A 16,580-nucleotide genomic window follows, 5' to 3' on the forward strand; every position below is an offset into this window, starting at 1 on the left:
AAAAGGAAAGCAAAACAGAAAGAAAAGTAAGCAAGCCCACTCTGTCGTTCACACCTTCGATCCTAGTACTTAAGGTCAGCCTAGGATACACAGTGAGTTTGAGGCCAGCCTGGGCTACATGAGACCCTGTCTCAAAACAAAACAAAAGAGAAGACTTCTTTCTGAGTCTGCAGTGCGGAGGCGCCAGTCTGTACAAAGCATAAGGTGTCACCGCTGCGTACACAGTCACAGTGACTCTGTGACACCGGGTTCTGAGGCTGTGGCAGATGCTGCAGCCGAAGAAAAGACACCAAATCTAAACCATCCTCAGATCAAATGGACCCATGCATGGCGGGCTGGGACTCAGCTCAGCTGAAAAGGTGCCTGCCTAGCAACACTAACCCCAGCACTGCACCAAACCCTGCAACCCCAACAGCTGCAAGGCAGAGGAGGATAGACACGCAAGGCAAGCCTGGACTACATAATCTCCCCCTCGATAAACAAAATGAAACCCCAGCAGGCGACGTAATACCATGACCTATCCTCAGCAGCAGTGAGGTGAAGCGGCCCTGGAAGGCCGCTGTCATCTAAGGACACGGACATTCATTTCGAAGATGACCGCCAAGGCATCATGTCCCCAGTACGCTACCTCACTTACCAGTATGCCTGCGACCACAGAGGCCACGGCGTTTCTCCTCTCACTCCAGTCAATGCACTCACACTCTGGCCATCGGAAGTTATCTAGGAAGCCCGCCATTTTTACTCCGCAAGCATGAACTTTTCATTAAATAATGTTTCCTAGAGGAAAAAAGGACAGAAAAATAAATCAAATTCAATAAACGCTTTCTAAAAACATTTACTTTCATTTGTGTGTGTGTGTGTGTGTGTGTGTGTGTGTGTGTGTGTGTGTTGAGGGGGTGGGGTGCCCACAGGTGCCAGAAGAGGGGGTAGGGTCCTCTGGAGCTGGAATTACGTAGGTCTGCCCCCTGACATGGGCTCCTTCGGAAGAACACTATCAGGCCTTCATCCCCAGCGCCTCTCCAGCCCTAGGAAATGCATCTGAGAAGTAAAACATCAGCGGTGCACGGTGCACCGTTAGTACCAGAGCAGGCAGCTCTCTGTGAGTGCTAGGCCAGCTTGGTCTACACAGCAAGTTGTAGACTTTGTCCCAAATAACTAAATAAACTATCTTATTCCTTTATTAGAGTTGTAATCCTAAAATGACTTAAGTTCTTATCTACTACAGTTATGAAAAACCACACTTCAAGAAGTACCCATTGGCCTGGCAGTGGTGGTGCACATATTTAATCCCAGCACCCAGGAGGCAGAGGCAGGCGGATCTCTGTGAGTTCCAGGACAGCCTGGGTTACATACAGAGCGAGTTCCAAGACAGCCAGAGCTACACAGAGAAACTCTGTCTCCAAAACAAAAACAAAACCAAACCACAAAACCTATTGAGATGTATGTAGCTGTATTTGGACACCAGGGGGCGCTACCATTCTTTAAATGGTCATTTAGATTTTAGCACCCACAGGTGTTGGAGCAACGCCCAGCAGTGGAGAATAGGAAATCAGAGAACCATATTTTTTTTTCTTTTTTTTATTAATTAATTAATTTATTTATTTAAGATTTCTGTCTCTTCCCCGCCACCGCCTCCCATTTCCCTCCCCCTTCCCCAATCAAGTCCCCCTCCCTCGTCAGCCCAAAGAGCAATCAGGGTTCCCTGCCCTGTGGGAAGTCCAAGGACCACCCACCTCCATCCAGGTCTAGTAAGGTGAGCATCCAAACTGCCTAGGCTCCCACAAAGCCAGTACATGCAGTAGGATCAAAAACCCATTGCCATTAGAGAACCATATTTTGATCACAAGCACCATAAGGTGAAGCAAAAACAAAAAGGCTGTCTGCAAATCCTTTGACAAGTCTTTCATTCAGAGGAGAATGTGTGTCCTATCCTTAAATTTGAGTCAATGGTCAGGACCAAAATAATGGAACCTAAACTATAATTTCTCCCTCTTGAATTTGACACAATATAGATGATCAACTAAAACAGAAGGGGGACTACAAAACGAGCATGGAAAATCCCCAAAGCTTCCGCGCTGTGAGGAGACCACAGTTCCAGCTGAGTCCCTGCCAAGAGCCTCAAGCAGCAGACGTGTATGAAAATAGGAGACTGCTGTCCTGGACAGAGTGTCAGCCACGCCGTGAGCCTTCCCGGGTAAGGTGCCCAGTATACGAAGCAGTGAAACAATATCTCAGCGGGGCCCTTTCCAAAGTCCACACACAGAACCAAGCCTTCGAGGTTGATCTATAAGACAGCAATAGTAGTGAGGAGGAGAACGGTGTGAATGAAGATTGTTAGCAGTGTGGCACATGAGCCCACAGGAGTGCACACCCTTGACCCCAGCGCCCAGGAGCCAGGGGCGGCTAGATCACTGTGAATTACAGGACAGTCGGGGGACAGAGTGAGACCGTCTCAAACAGCAATCAAAATAAACAAATATGTGTTAGAGCAGTGCTCCACATTATATATAATAAATACATGTGAGAACAGTGCTCCACATTATATATAATAAATACATGTGAGAACAGTGCTCCACATTATATATAATAAATACATGTGAGAACAGTGCTCCACATTATATATAATAAATACATGTGAGAGCAGTGCACATTATATATAATAAATACATGTGAGAACAGTGCTCCACATTATATATAATAAATACATGTGAGAGCAGTACACATTATATATAATAAATACATGTGAGAACAGTGCTCCACATTATATATAATAAATACATGTGAGAGCAGTACACATTATATATAATAAATACATGTGAGAACAGTGCTCCACATTATATATAATAAATACATGTGAGAGCAGTACACATTATATATAATAAATACATGTGAGAACAGTGCTCCACATTATATATAATAAATACATGTGAGAGCAGTACACATTATATATAATAAATACATGTGAGAACAGTGCACATTATATATAATAAAAACAAAGACTGCCCAGCAGGAGGCTCAGAACATCAGAGCTTCCAAAAAGGACAAGAAAAGGCTTTGTTTTAAAACACTGGATACTGCTTTTCAAAAGTAGCAAGAACCTGAAGCCACTCAACCTTACTTGCTGGTTAGAGATGTGAGGTCAGCTGGAGACTGGGCAGGGAAATCCTGAGGGATAGGTCATGGGGATAATTCCAATGCTTTAGTGTGAACTCCTTTTTGCTACCTCCACCTGCCTCCTGAACATCTGTGTACGGAGACCCCGGGGAACCGCTGATGGCGAAAGACTGGGGAAGAATCTAACTGCTGTTCCTGCACGGGAAACACGGTGCTGCTCAGTCCAAGCCGGAGGGGATTTCCAGGCATATCCTAACAAGGAACAAACCTAGTCTCACAGTGTGACCAAGGTGACCGGCCAGCCGATATCTCAGCTACCTCATACAACAAAGAGCAATACTGGCACCTATGAGCAAGATATTCTGCAGACATGTTATCAGATTGTTAGCAAAAGATTGAAGATTAACCAGTGAAAAGTCAGGAAGGTCACCGTCATTGTGAAACAGCACCTGAAGGTTACACAAGGGAACTTCACTGCCCTCGAAAGCTCATCCCACACTACCTGCTGGAAGTAGGCCTAGAAACAGAAAATTCGCAGCTATGTCCATGCCCTGATTTGCGCCCCTCCTGTGTCCAGGGATGGCATAGGACAGGAGAATTAATGAGAGTAAGGATGTGCAAAAAGAGTATAGCAAAAATAAGACAAAGTATAGCCAAACAACCCTTGGGTCTCAACAATAGAGAATTCACCGGTACCAAAGACAGTCAGCAAGTAAGGAATTGGGGCAAGGCGCTTGGAATCACGATGGAGGAAGGCAGCTAAGCGCTCCATCCCATAAGGACTAGTAAGGACCTCACTAAAGATCTGAGGTTTTGCTGGCTCTAAGGGGGAAACCAACTGAAGATCTCAGGAGAAAAGAGCCCAGAATACGAAGACCCCAGAAGCATGGTGAGCATGGGAGGGGCAGTGTCACACCGAGAGCTAACGCTCTAACTGGGACGCTCGACCTTCATGATGATTCTAGTGCTGAAGCTCGCCACCCAGAACTCCAGTTCTAGGGCTCTAATGTCCCCTCTGGCCTCAGGCATCGTGAACACATGTGGTACACATTCGTACACAAAAGTACTCACATAAGAAGATAAAAACAAACAAACCTTTACAATTTTTAAATAGTATTTCTCTGTGTGTGTGCCCGAGTGCACATGCAGGAAGGAGCCGCAGAGGCAGGAAGGGAACATCAGATCCCTGGAGCTGGAGTTACAGGTGGTTGTGAGCTGCTATTGTGGGTGCTGGGAACGGAACCCAGGTCTTCTGTAAGAGTAGTGAGTACTCCTAACTTCTAAACTATCTCCTGCCACCAAATAAACCTTAAAGCCCAGAGGGACAGCCAGTGCAGCCCAGAGATTACCCTCAGGTCTCTGCTCTAAGCAACAGGAAACCACAGGGGTTTGCAAGCAAGGTGACTCCCGGAAGTGGCTGTCAGCTGAAGGAGGAGCTGAGAAGGAACATAAACAAAGCATTTGCATATGTCAAATGGGAGAGGATAAGAGGATACTGAGCCACACTGTACCAGCCAAGGAAAAGGTTTCATTAGACATCTTTTTAAAATATTAGCAACAGGCAAGAATGCTATCAGGTATCCTGGTTGAGTGCCGAGTGAGAGACCATTGATCAAAACTGGGGCTGCTGACAGGAAAACAGAGGGAGAGTGGATGACAGGAGCTGCAGGACGAGCAGGTGGAAACAGACAGCTGAAACAGTCTAGAAAGGAGGCTGACTGGTCATGTGACAGATGGGTCTTCTCCCATTTGCTGTCTTAGCAGGTGTGTTCACACAATGGTGTGGGCTAGCAGACAACTCCTCCTCTAGAGGTTCTCTAGATGTTTACAAAAGGGCCTCCTGGGGAAGGAGGCAAAGAGGGGAGGGGAAGCTCCATCATTAGAGTGCCCACTGCCAGGGCAGACTCAATTAGCCCTTCTAAATGCTTAATTCTCTTTTTGGTGTTGTTTGAGACTGTCTCATGCAGCCCAAACCAAGCTCACATTCACTATACAGCAGAAGCTGGCCTTGGAAGACCATCCCTCCACCTCTACCGCCTAAGTGCTGGGATTACAGGTGCCACCAATACATGGCTAATTATAGCTTGTCTCATTAAAACCTCTGGGGCTAGGGAGGCGGCAGTCAGTAAAGTACCTGTGACAGCTGAGTCTGTGTGCTACTTTGAATCTAATTAGCCCCATATGCTCAAAGGGAGTGACACTGTTAGGAGGTGTGGCCTTGTTAGAGGAAGTGTGTCACTGTGGAGGCGGGCATTGAGGGCTTGTATATGCTCAAGCCCTGCCTAGTGTCTCAGTTCAGTTCCTGTTGCCTGTGGATCAAAATGAAGAACTCTCAGCTCCTTCTCCAGAACCATGTCTGCCTGCACACCACCATGTCCCTGCATGATAATGGACTAAACCTCTGAAAACCTAAGCCACCCCAAACACAGGTCCCACATACCGGGCATCACATACCGACCCCTTGCCTGTGAGAGGCAGAACTATAAAGAAACCGCTTATTTTTAGGAGATCCACTGCTGATGCTGTGTACCCCAAAATTCAAATGTTAAAACCCTAATTCCCAGCCAAGTTGATAGGTTTGGGGACAGATGGCTATGCATTAGATTAGGTCATAATGGTGGGAACCTCATAAGATTAAAAAAGCCTGGTAGAGATCCATTACCCTTCTTCCCACAGCATCAAGGCAAAATGAGCTCATTGAGCCAGCCAGCCCTCCCTGGGGCAGAACTCAATCACTGGCCTAACAAATTCTATCTGATCACTTCTTTCTCGTCTTGTCCTGTAAGACAGGGTCACAAACTGGCATGCTTGGAACCTGCTATAGAGGCCAGGCTTCTGCCAAACTGAACTCTACCTGCCTCCATGACCCCAGTGCTGGCATTTCAGGTTTGTGCCATTATGTGCACTCTAGCCCATTCTTTTCTCAGTTACCTTAAATTCCAGGCAGGTTTATAAGATAAACATGCCCCAAGGAAATGGAAACAATCTCTCCAAAGACAGCAATCTCCTTGGCACAGGTGAGACTGTGGAACCAGCCCTAGGAGGATGAACAACTAGATTACAATCTGAACAGGACGAGCAAGCATGCAGAGACCCTGCAGTCTTGCTGTTGTCCCCTCCCTATGCAAGGTGTTGCCACCTTACAGTAGCCTCAGTTCTGCCTTCCCAGTGGGGGAGCTTTGGGATGAATTTCTTTCCTAGAGTCACCAACATTTATCTCCTGTTTGACTGGGGCAAATGGCTCAGTCTGGTCCACTGGAACCTGTTGGGGGAAGGGTCGCTTGTTAATCCCGGGCCGCCCAGCCACAAAATAACCACTCAGAAAACCATAGTATTTGCAATATTGTTTGGTCAATAGCTTAAGCGTATTTCTTGCTAAGTTCATATCCTAAACTAACCCATCTCCATTAATCTGTGCATCACCACGAGGTCGTGGCCTACCAGCAAAGTTTCAGCACATCTATCTCCTGTGGCGGATCCATGGCTTCTCTCTGACTATGGCTTCTTCCTCCCAGCATTCTGTTTAGTTTTCCCCACCTAGCTCTGTTCCCCTATAGCTCTGCTATAGGCCCAAAGCAGTTCCTTTATTCATTAACCAATAAAAGCAACACATAGACAGAAGGACCTCCCACACCAGGAACCCCTAGGGTTAGGTCTCCAGCTTAGGATTCTGGTGATGTCACCAGCCACCAAATCTGCCAGCACTCTGAACTCGGTCTTCCCAACCTCCAGCACTGTGAAAAATGTATTTTTGTTTATAAGCTACTTAATTTATGATATTGTGTTCCAGAAGCCCAAGTTGATTGAGAGAAAACTAGAAGAAGGGGAGCTCCTGTAACAGTTAAAAATGTGGGCGCACCTTTGCAATGGCCATGGGGAGAGGCTGAAAGCAACTGGTGCATGCTAAAAACAAGACAAAAAAAAGGAAGCACAGACCATTACGTCTGACTCTGGAGAGCTCAGGATGAAGAGAAGTGAAGACAGAGCTCTAATCGTGATAGACCAGTGGCAAAAATACGACAGTAAGGGACAAACCACTGACCTCTCAGGCAGGAATTGAGAGGGAAGAGGCAGGACGGAAGCAAAAAGGAGTCTCCTGCAAGCTGGACATGATGGCACACACCTTTAATGCCAGTACTTGGGAGGAAGAAGAAGGCCATCTCCGTGAGCTTGAAGCCAGCCTGGTTTATATGGAAATTCCCAGACCAGCCAGGGCCAAAGAATGAGAGAAGAGAAGGAGAGGATAGGAAGAGAGGGAGAGAGTCTAGAGAGCTAGGAGCTCCCAAGGCCTCACCCTGGGGGCTTTCCACCATCTCTTCCTACAAGCTGACAACAGGGCCAAGTCTGCCCTGCCCCGCCCCTCTAGCATAGTCCGTCATGATAAACTGGCCTTACGTTTCCATTTAACCAAGAATCTGGATGGGACATCTGTGTCTCGCCCTGTTCTAAGCAGGATGAAGATGTCATGAGACCTGTGTGGAAAAACGATCGCTGTTTTAAAGGACCAAAGAACATAATTTTGGGTTTACATTTTAGTGTTTTGTGGAAGATAGAACCTGTAATGTGTCAAAATTCAAAGTTGGCAAAGGACATTTTCTAGCTGTTGGGCTCTTTCTTTCTTTCTTTCTTTCTTTCTTTCTTTCTTTCTTTCTTTCTTTCTTTCTTTCTTTCTTTCTTTCTTTTGTTTTTCCAAAACAGGGTCTCTCTGTGGAACAGGCTGTCCTAGAACTCACTCTGTAGACCAGGCTGGCCTCAAACTCCCAGATATCCACCTGCCTCTGCCTCCCAAGTACTGGGATTAAAGGACACTGCCCAGCACTGTTATTTTGTTTGAGACAGAGTCTGTTGTATTATCCGGGCTTCCCAGGAACTCCTGGGCTCAAGCTGTCCTCCTGCTGCAGTGTCCCAGTAGTTGGTACTACAACTGCACACTGGCTAAGGCAACTGCACAGCAGGGTTGGGAGTGTGCGCCCTGTCCTCTCACGAGTCCTTCTACAATGTAAGAAGACTGTTAACCAAAAGAGAAGCAGAACTTAAAAATGTGGACTATTTTCTGAGCCTGCTCATATGGGAAGGGGGAGGGGTGCTTGCATAGGACAGAACAGAGGCCTGAGCACATGCCCTTCTGACAAAGGAGACTGGTGTGGGCCAGTGTGCTCGGCAGAAGGCAGGTGTTACGCGCTTTGAGATAATGGAAGAAAAAGATCAGAGGTCATCAGGACTACTACTACCCCACCCCGGGCCTGGGGTACAGCAGCCCTGAAACATGCAAGCTGGTATGTTTACAGGTCAAACGTCAATGCTGGCAACATATTATAATTTAGCAAAATAGTAACAACCAATGGGAGCTCGAGAGATGGCTCAGTGGGTAAGAGCATATATTGCTCTTGCAGTGAACCCAAGCTCAGTTCCCAGCACCCACAACATCCTGTTGTAACTCCAGCTCCAGGAGATCCAATGGCCTCTTCTGGATTCCACAGGCTCCTTTACTCACGCATATGCGTAACTGTGCACATACACATAATTAAAAATAAACTAAAACTTTAAAATTATTAGTAATACTAACAAAACAGTTGGGTGTGGGCGCTCACGTTGCCATCCTAGATTCTGGAAGGGCAAGGAAGGAGGACCACTGCTGGACTGTGGCCAACCTGAGCTATATGGTGGGTTCAAGGAAAGTCTGAGCACTAGCTGGCATGTGCACCGACCTGGGCTCACTAGGGCACCTACCTGGGCAGGTTCAGGTACTTACTCGCATCTTCCTGGACTAGCTAGGTGCCAGGCACTGTTTGAGTTTTAAGCCTCCATAAGCTACAGTCTTCTGGTAAATGAACTGGGATAATGGTGACATGTCCCTAAGAAAGTCAAGACTGGAGAGGTTGTAAGAGGGGACCAAACGGAAGTGATTTTGAGTCAAACTTCCACTCTGAATAAGGGTCAAAGTTAAGTTACAAGACCTTCCTGGGTGACTGACATCCTGGCTGGCAGGTGGGAACATGAGAGTGGGGCAAGCCACCCTGCCACCGCTGAGTAAAACCCAACAAGGAGGACGGGGAAGCATGCCACAAAGAAATGTTTCTAGGAAAGTCCCCTTTCCCCGAATCCTGACTGGTGGAAAATGTACCTGTAACTTGGCACAGATGTTAGTGAGTTTTGTGCTTAAAGCTCTATAGCATTCTGGCTGGGGGGTGCTCCGCACCCTCGAGGTGCAATCAAGGTGGTGGCTTGATTACAACAGGCATGTCTTTTCACATTGACTTGGTGTTTGTGTTGGGTCCAAGCAGGCTCCATAACAAGGGGACAGTGCCTGCTGCAAACGCATGAGAACCTGGTGGAAAACCTGGGGACGGCTGGCCTGTAACTCTTAGTTCTAGGGGGAGCAGGCACAGACTTCTCTACTGTTGTGAGGAGACACCATGACCAACGCCACTTATGTTTAAAAGCATTTAATCTGGGGACTCACAGCTGCAGAGGGCTAGAGTCCGTGCTCATTGTGGTGGAAGTGTGATAGCAAGCCGGCCGGCTGGCATGACACTGGAGCAGGAGCTGAGGACTTACCTCTGACCCACAAGCATGAGGCAGAGAGCTAGCCCACCACCCAGTGACACACCTCCCCGGACAAGGCCACACCTCCTAATCCTTCCCAAACAGCTTCACCAACTTCAGCCTAAGCATTCAAATATATGAGCCTATGGCGTGATTCTCATTCAAACCACACATGTGTGATGGAGGTGGGTCTTGTATCTATCTGTTGCTTTCATTGGTTAATTAATAAAGAAACTGTTTGGCCTCTGATAGGAGAGAAAATTAGGTAGGCGGAGTAGACAGAACAGAATGCTGGGAGGAAGAAGGCAGTGAGCCAGACACCATAGCTCTCCTCTCTGAGATGGATACAGGTTAAGATCTTACCAGTAAGCCACCACCTCATGGTGCTACACAGATTATTAGATATGGGTTAATCAAGATGTGAGAGTTAGCCAGTAAGAGGCTGAAACTAGTGGGCCAAGCAGTGTTTAAAAGAATACAGTTTCTGTGTAATTATTTTGGGGCATAAGCTAGCCAGGCGGCTGGGAGCCGGGCGGAACACAGCCCACCGCTTGCACTACTACACAAGTGGATCCCCTGAGCTGACTGACCAGATAGTCTAGCCAGCTGGCAAGCTCCAATTCAATGAGAGATCATGTCTCAAAAAATAAAGAGAAGAACAATTTAAGAGTAATATGCAGTGTCTACCTCTGGCTTCCTTATGAACACAAACATACACTCAGACCTGCCAATCAACCACAAACAGGTTTCACAAACACACTGCTCTGAGGTGTGCTGCTCCTGACTAAGCACCACAACTCTCAGGTTGAGAGAAATTATGACTGCTCCTGGGTAATCCTGCAACCTTGCTAAAACTACAGTAAAAGAGTGGCGGTACTGGCACACACCTTTAATCCCAGCATTTGGGAGGCAGAGGCAGGCGGATCTCTGTGAGTTCCAGGCCAGCCTGGGCTACACAGTAAGACTCTGTCTCAACAACCAAAGCAATGACCAACAACACCATTGCTAGGAAGGACAAAGGAGGAGCTAAAACCAGTGAAAGCATAGAAGCTCCAAAGCAGATGGGCAGCAAGTAACTGGGAAACTAAAGTTTCCACTAACCTAATGGCCTCCAGCAACGAGCGGTTCAAAAGTCCCGTCCACACCTTCGGAGCGGTCTGTCATCCTAGTCCCCTAAAAATTCTAAGCAGACTCCAAGAGTGCTGTGTGCATGAAGAACCTTTGAACGTGAAAGACATCGAGAGGGTCTAAAAAAGAAAAAGCAGCTTATCACAACAAACACACGGACACAGAGAAGAAGAAAAAAAAACATTCCAACCCCAGAAACCAAGAAGAGAATGCTATCATAGGATCAGGGAGATGGCTCTGCCACCATTCCAGACATGTGAGCACCTGGCACCTGAGTTGATCTCCACACTAGGAGAAAAACTACTCCTCCTGAAAATTGTCCTCTGGATATAAGCACACACATTCTCTCTCTCTCTCTCTCTCTCTGTCTCTGTCTCTCTCTGTCTCTCTCTCTCTCTCTCACACACACACAAATACATAAATAATAAGTGTTAAGAAGGAATGCCATGCTAACGAACATCAAGACTAGAAAACAGTCTTCGGATTTAAAAGTATCCCAGTGGAGCACTTGTGACCATGGGGACAGCACAGCCGTCCAAAGACACATGCTGCGGCACCCAAGCTTGACAGCCTGGGTTCCATCCCGGAAACCCCTGTGGTGGAATGAGACTTCTCCCCAAGTTGTCCTCTGACCTCCACATATGAATTGTGGCATGCACACACACACACAGACACACACACACATACATACCCAAATAAATACGGTTTGAAAAATAAATTAAGAGTACACACTTCTAATCTCAGTACTCCAGAGGCCTAGGCAGGACAGAAGTTTGAGGACAGCCTAGGCTACACAATCTCCAAATAAAAAAAAAAAAGAGAGAGAGAAATAAAGAGTCAAGAAAATAAGATAGGAAAAAAGAAAAAAATTGTAGAAAAAAAAAGGAAAAAAGGGGGGGGTGGGAAAAAAAAGAAAAAAATTGTAGAAAAAAAGAAAATAAGATAGGAGCTGAGGAGATGGCTCAGGGGTGAAGGGCATCCACTATCACACAGAGGACCGAGGTATGACTCCCAGCATACACATGGCCACTCACAACCATCTGTAACTACACTTCTGGTCTGGGAGATTGAAAGGCCCTCTGGTCTTCATGGCCACCAGGCACACATGTGACACACATGTAAGGGCAGGCAAAACACCAGCACAGAGAAAATTAAAAATAAACTTTAAAAAGTTCTAAAGAAAATAAAGTATCCATCTGAATCCTTAGCATTGAGAAGACTTTGGCAGGAAGGCTGTAACTTAAGTATGGACTGAACTTAGAGCAAGTTTTAGACCAACCTGGGTTCTGGGGGAAAAAGACAAACTAAACAAGAGGCCAGGCATAGTCGTCCTGCTTGTAGTCAGTGCGGGGAGAATCAGGTAAGACAGCTGTGGGCTCATGGAAATCCGAGGCTACATAATGAGTTCCTGGCCAGCCTGGGCTACAGCATGAGAGACTATCTCAAGCAAGCAATAGCAGCGTATGCGAGGGGAGAGATGTTAAGAAACAAAAGTAATGAGAAAACCACAAGTCAAAGTTCACACACAATGACACATTCTCGCACTCCTCTATTGTTGTGTTTTAAGGGTTCATGAATGAAGATAGACCCGCACTCCACTCTAAACTCACGGCATTCACAAGCTTCTCAGCTGACGGAGGAAGTCTGGCCGAAGGACCAAGCAATGCTCAACAGCAGGTCAGGATGGAGCGATCGCTTCAAAACTCCGAAGGAAAATGACTTCGACCAAAATTCTGTTAGCTAAAATATCAATCAAGCACGAGGACAGACCCAACGCATCCAACCTGCAAGAGATCCCAAACTAATTTCTATCAAAACCCTCCCAGACTTGGAGCCCCACTAGAGAAGGTAAGCCACTCAAAAAGAACACAGGATACAGGAGAGACCAGCACAGAAGAGCTAAGGAAGCCAGCTATGTCCCTGATGCAGAGGATACCAGGCCAAATGGAAGCAGCGCAATGTCCCAGCTGCTCTGGCAGCCTTCAACCTCAGCCTGCACACCCTGGAACCTAGCCCAGATTCCTGCCGCCACTTGGCAGGGCTGGCTTCATCTTGAGCATATGCTGATGGTGTTTCTCCTGCAAGCCCTGAGGCCCATGTCCCAGGCACTTGCCTCCCAGAGAGGTTTGACTTTGATGGTCCTAGCAATTGCAGAAAGGCTCGGGGTGAATGCAGAGGCAGAAATGACAGTGTCTGATGTCCTTCCAGTCCTAGGTACAGAGTCCCCGGATTCCGATTGAACTCTGATTATCAGGGCTCTCTCCTGCACGGCGCAGTCCTAATATCCTCACAAGGGGCCCTTATGGGAGCCAGATGAACTGAAGCCATTCAGTCGGTTCACCTCTTCCTGAAAGTTATAGTGACAATACTGTCCTTTCCTTAAGGCCAAGTTTGAATATAAGATTATAAAACAATGTAAATACCGCAAGCCGGGAAGGACATTCTCCAATAGTAAGGCTCTGTGGATGTCATATGGGTTCTAGAAGACTTGACCTTGTCCTAAGTTTATTTATTTATTTACTTATTTTTTTTTTTTTCAAGACAAGGTTTCTTTGTGTAACAGTCTGAGCTGTCCTGGAGCTAGCTCTTGTAGACTAGGCTGGCCTTGAATTCACAGAGATCCATCAGTCTCTGCCTCTGGAGTGCTGGGATTAAAGGTGTGCGCCACCACCGCCCAGCTGTCCTAATGGACAGTTTTCTATTGATGAAGATACAGTTTATAACTCTGAGGACATTAACAAGGTATGATTTGGATTTGTATACCCTAGTAGGGAAATTCATTCCAAATATTGTGATTTTTTTCTCACCCTGTAAAATGAAACCATATTATATCTAACACAGCAACTATGAGATATTCTTCTCTTTATGAACTACATAAACAACCATCCCTTTGAATCTTTTTTTGGAAAAAGTTTTCTAATGCTTAAATAAAGCTTTGAAACATGCTATTTTTCTTATTTATTTATTTATCTTTTCTTTTGGGGGGGGGTTCTGTAGACCAGGCTGGTCATGAACTCAAACATCTGCCTGTCCCTGCCTCCCAAGTGCTGAGATTAAAGGCATTTTTATATCACTTATAAAGTTTTTTATGGGGGCTGGAGAGATGGATCAGAGGTTAAGAACATTGGCTGCTCTTCCAGAGGACCTGAGTTCAATTCCCATCAACAACATGGTGGCTCACAACCATCTATAATGAGATCTGGTGCCCTCTTCTGGCATACAGGCAGAATACTGTATATTTTTATATATAATAAACCTTGAAAAAATTCTATTCACATGTGTGTGTCTATGTGAGAATATGCCTTGTGTAGGGGGTTCTCTGAGGCTAGAAGAGGGTGTTGGATCAGGAAGCTAGAGTTATAGGAAGTTATGAGCTGTTTGACCATGGGTGCTGGGAAATGAACCCAGGTCCTCTGGAAGAGCAGTAAGTGTTCTTTTTTTTCTTTAAATGAAAATACATGTAACTCACAAGCTTTTACTTAATTATATTATTTATTTATTGTGCATGTATGAGCACAGGTGTGTCGGTGCCCATGTAGAGTTCAAAGGTCAATGCCTCCTCCACTGTACTCCACCTTATGCTTGAGATGAAGGTCTCTCTGCAGACCTAGGGGGTCACCATTTGGGCTACAGTGGCTGGCCAGCAAGCCCCTGGGACTCACCCCCAGTACTGGAGTTACAGTCATGTCCTAAAATTCAGCTTTTACTTGCTTTGAATCCCAGCACTCGGGTAGCAGCGGCAGGCAGATTTCTTTATGTTCGAAGCCAGCCTGGTCTACAAAGTGAGTTCCAGAACTGCCAGGGACTGAGAAACTCTATCTTGAAAACCGCGCACGTGCAAACACAATGTATATATGTGTACCTGTGAGGAGCACACACGCATGTGAGTGCAGAGGCCCACAGCAGCCAAAAGACTGGATTCCCTGGAGTGTGGCAGCTGGGTTGTGAGTCTGATGTGTATTCCTTTCTGAGAGCAGGAAATAGCACTCTAACCTCTGAGCCTTCTCTCTGGTACTCCATGCATCCGCACCCCCACCCTTTTTTAAAAAAAAGATTAAATGTGTCTTCATCATCTCTTGCCAAAAAACATTCTGCTATGGCGGCCTCAGGAGTACAACTGGGGGCATAAAGAGTGGAGAGTGAAGGTCTGAGAATTTTGAGGGTTTCACTTTTTGACGTTTCTGTGTTGTCTAAATAATCTACTTGATAGCCTTCTGTAATGTTGAAATTGTGCTACACATTTTAGTTTTATTACGCTAAAAGGCAAATAAGGATTATACAAGATTAATTATTTACCCCTGGACCCCAGAAGTGAATTTAGAAAACGAAAACCAACAAAACACAGCCTTGAAGGCTGCCAGTTGGGAAGAAAGGGGAGGTCAAAAGGGCGTGTCTCCTGAAGAGGAAAAACTACGCCCTCACCCCGTTCTAATTCAACCTGCTTTTCTTGCAGTATCGCTATGCAGATTAACCCCTGGGTTTCAATTTAGGAGCAGGAAGTCCTTCTACACTACGCTCGCTCGGTTAAAGTGTAAAATCGCTTGGCTCTGCTCTTTGGAAACCCACGGAGTGAGGATGATAAAAAAAAAAAAAAAAAAGGCTGGCAAGCTAAGGAATAGGCGCCTCTGGAATTATCTAGAAATGAGACCTGTGGTCCCAGCAGGGTGAAGAGTTTGCGAGCGAGGGAAAAGGAGGCTGATTTTGTGAGCATATCCACTCCCGAGTGAGGCTCGAGTTCCCACGCCCCCTCCTCCCATCGCGGCAGCACTGTGGACGCGAGCCCGCCCCTCCACCGCTACAGCTGGAAAGGTCAAGTATCTGCCTTTCGGGCTGAAGTCCCTTCCAGTGGCGACCTCGGAAACCAACTCACCGGCTGAAAACCGGCCTAGCCCACAACAACCACCGCCACCGCGACCGCCATCCGCGCTTACTTCCCTGCAAGGGCCACTCGCCACGCCACTCAGGATGAACTCCCAAAGACTTCCCTCTCATCCTTGCGCTTGCAGGGGCGGAGGGCGGACGGGAAAGTCAAGGCAGCACGGACAGTTCCCGACCATGGCTCCGAGCAAACGGGAGAGTCCCTCGTCCCCAGACCCTCGTGGGGCCGAGGCGGCGGCGGCGCCCTGCAGGTCGTGCATCCCTACCGGTCGCACTGGGACGCTCCAGGGAACGAGATAGAAACCTCCCAGCCTCCGGAAGAGATGCGCGGCGGAGAGGCCTGTCCCGGCCGCGTCACACAGCACGGGCGGCCGAGCGGACGCGGGCGCAGGCCGGGCCCCGCGGGTCGCCCGCGCGCTCCTCCGCACCGACTCCGGCGGCGCCACAGCACATCAGGCCGTGCCGGGCCGGTACCCCAAGCTCGATCGGCGGATGGTGGAAGCCCGAGACCTGCCAGCCGCACTCACCCGGCTACCTGCGACGTCCACACAGTACCCAGGCGGGCGCAGGGACGTCGAGGGTGCGCGTCGGCCGGGGTTGCTGCGGCCCGCTCAACCTCAGCCCGGCAGCCGGCGGCGGGCGCGAGGCCAAGGCGCCGGTGGGGCGGGAGCGAGGCGCCGTGCGCACCGCAGCGACCAATGGGCTTGCAGCAAGTGGCCTGCGTGGGCGGGCCATAACGCCGGGAGGCGGGGCGGGGGCCTCGGAGGCGGGGCGGGGCGAGAGCCGTGCTCATCGCGGCGACCAATTAGAGTTAGGCCAGAGAGGCAGGGGCGGGGCTTGATTCTTGAGGGCGGGGCTGGCGCGGTACTCTGCTTGTTGTCCAGGAGCTGAAGTCTGGACCTCGCTGGCTGCGG

The 16,580-nt window shown here is 47.8% G+C and overlaps 1 protein-coding gene across 1 annotated transcript in view; it reads right to left on the reverse strand.

Annotated features, from left to right (window-relative positions):
- Tmem50b (transmembrane protein 50B) overlaps positions 1-16,343 on the reverse strand; it is a 29,378-nt gene extending 13,035 nt beyond the window's left edge. The window contains exons 1-2 of the mRNA XM_050164810.1: positions 16,194-16,343; positions 638-777 (exon numbers count right to left, since the gene is read on the reverse strand). Of these exons, the coding sequence (XP_050020767.1) occupies positions 638-736 (99 nt within the window). The 5' untranslated portion in view covers positions 737-777; positions 16,194-16,343. The remainder of the gene's footprint in view (positions 1-637; positions 778-16,193) is intronic.
- Between the last annotated feature and the right edge of the window lie 237 nt (positions 16,344-16,580).

The sequence above is a fragment of the Alexandromys fortis genome, unplaced genomic scaffold (assembly GCF_014885135.2).
Source record: "Alexandromys fortis isolate MF-2015 unplaced genomic scaffold, M_Fortis_MF-2015_v1.1 scaffold_162, whole genome shotgun sequence".
In the NCBI taxonomy this organism is placed as follows: Eukaryota; Metazoa; Chordata; class Mammalia; order Rodentia; family Cricetidae; genus Alexandromys; species Alexandromys fortis.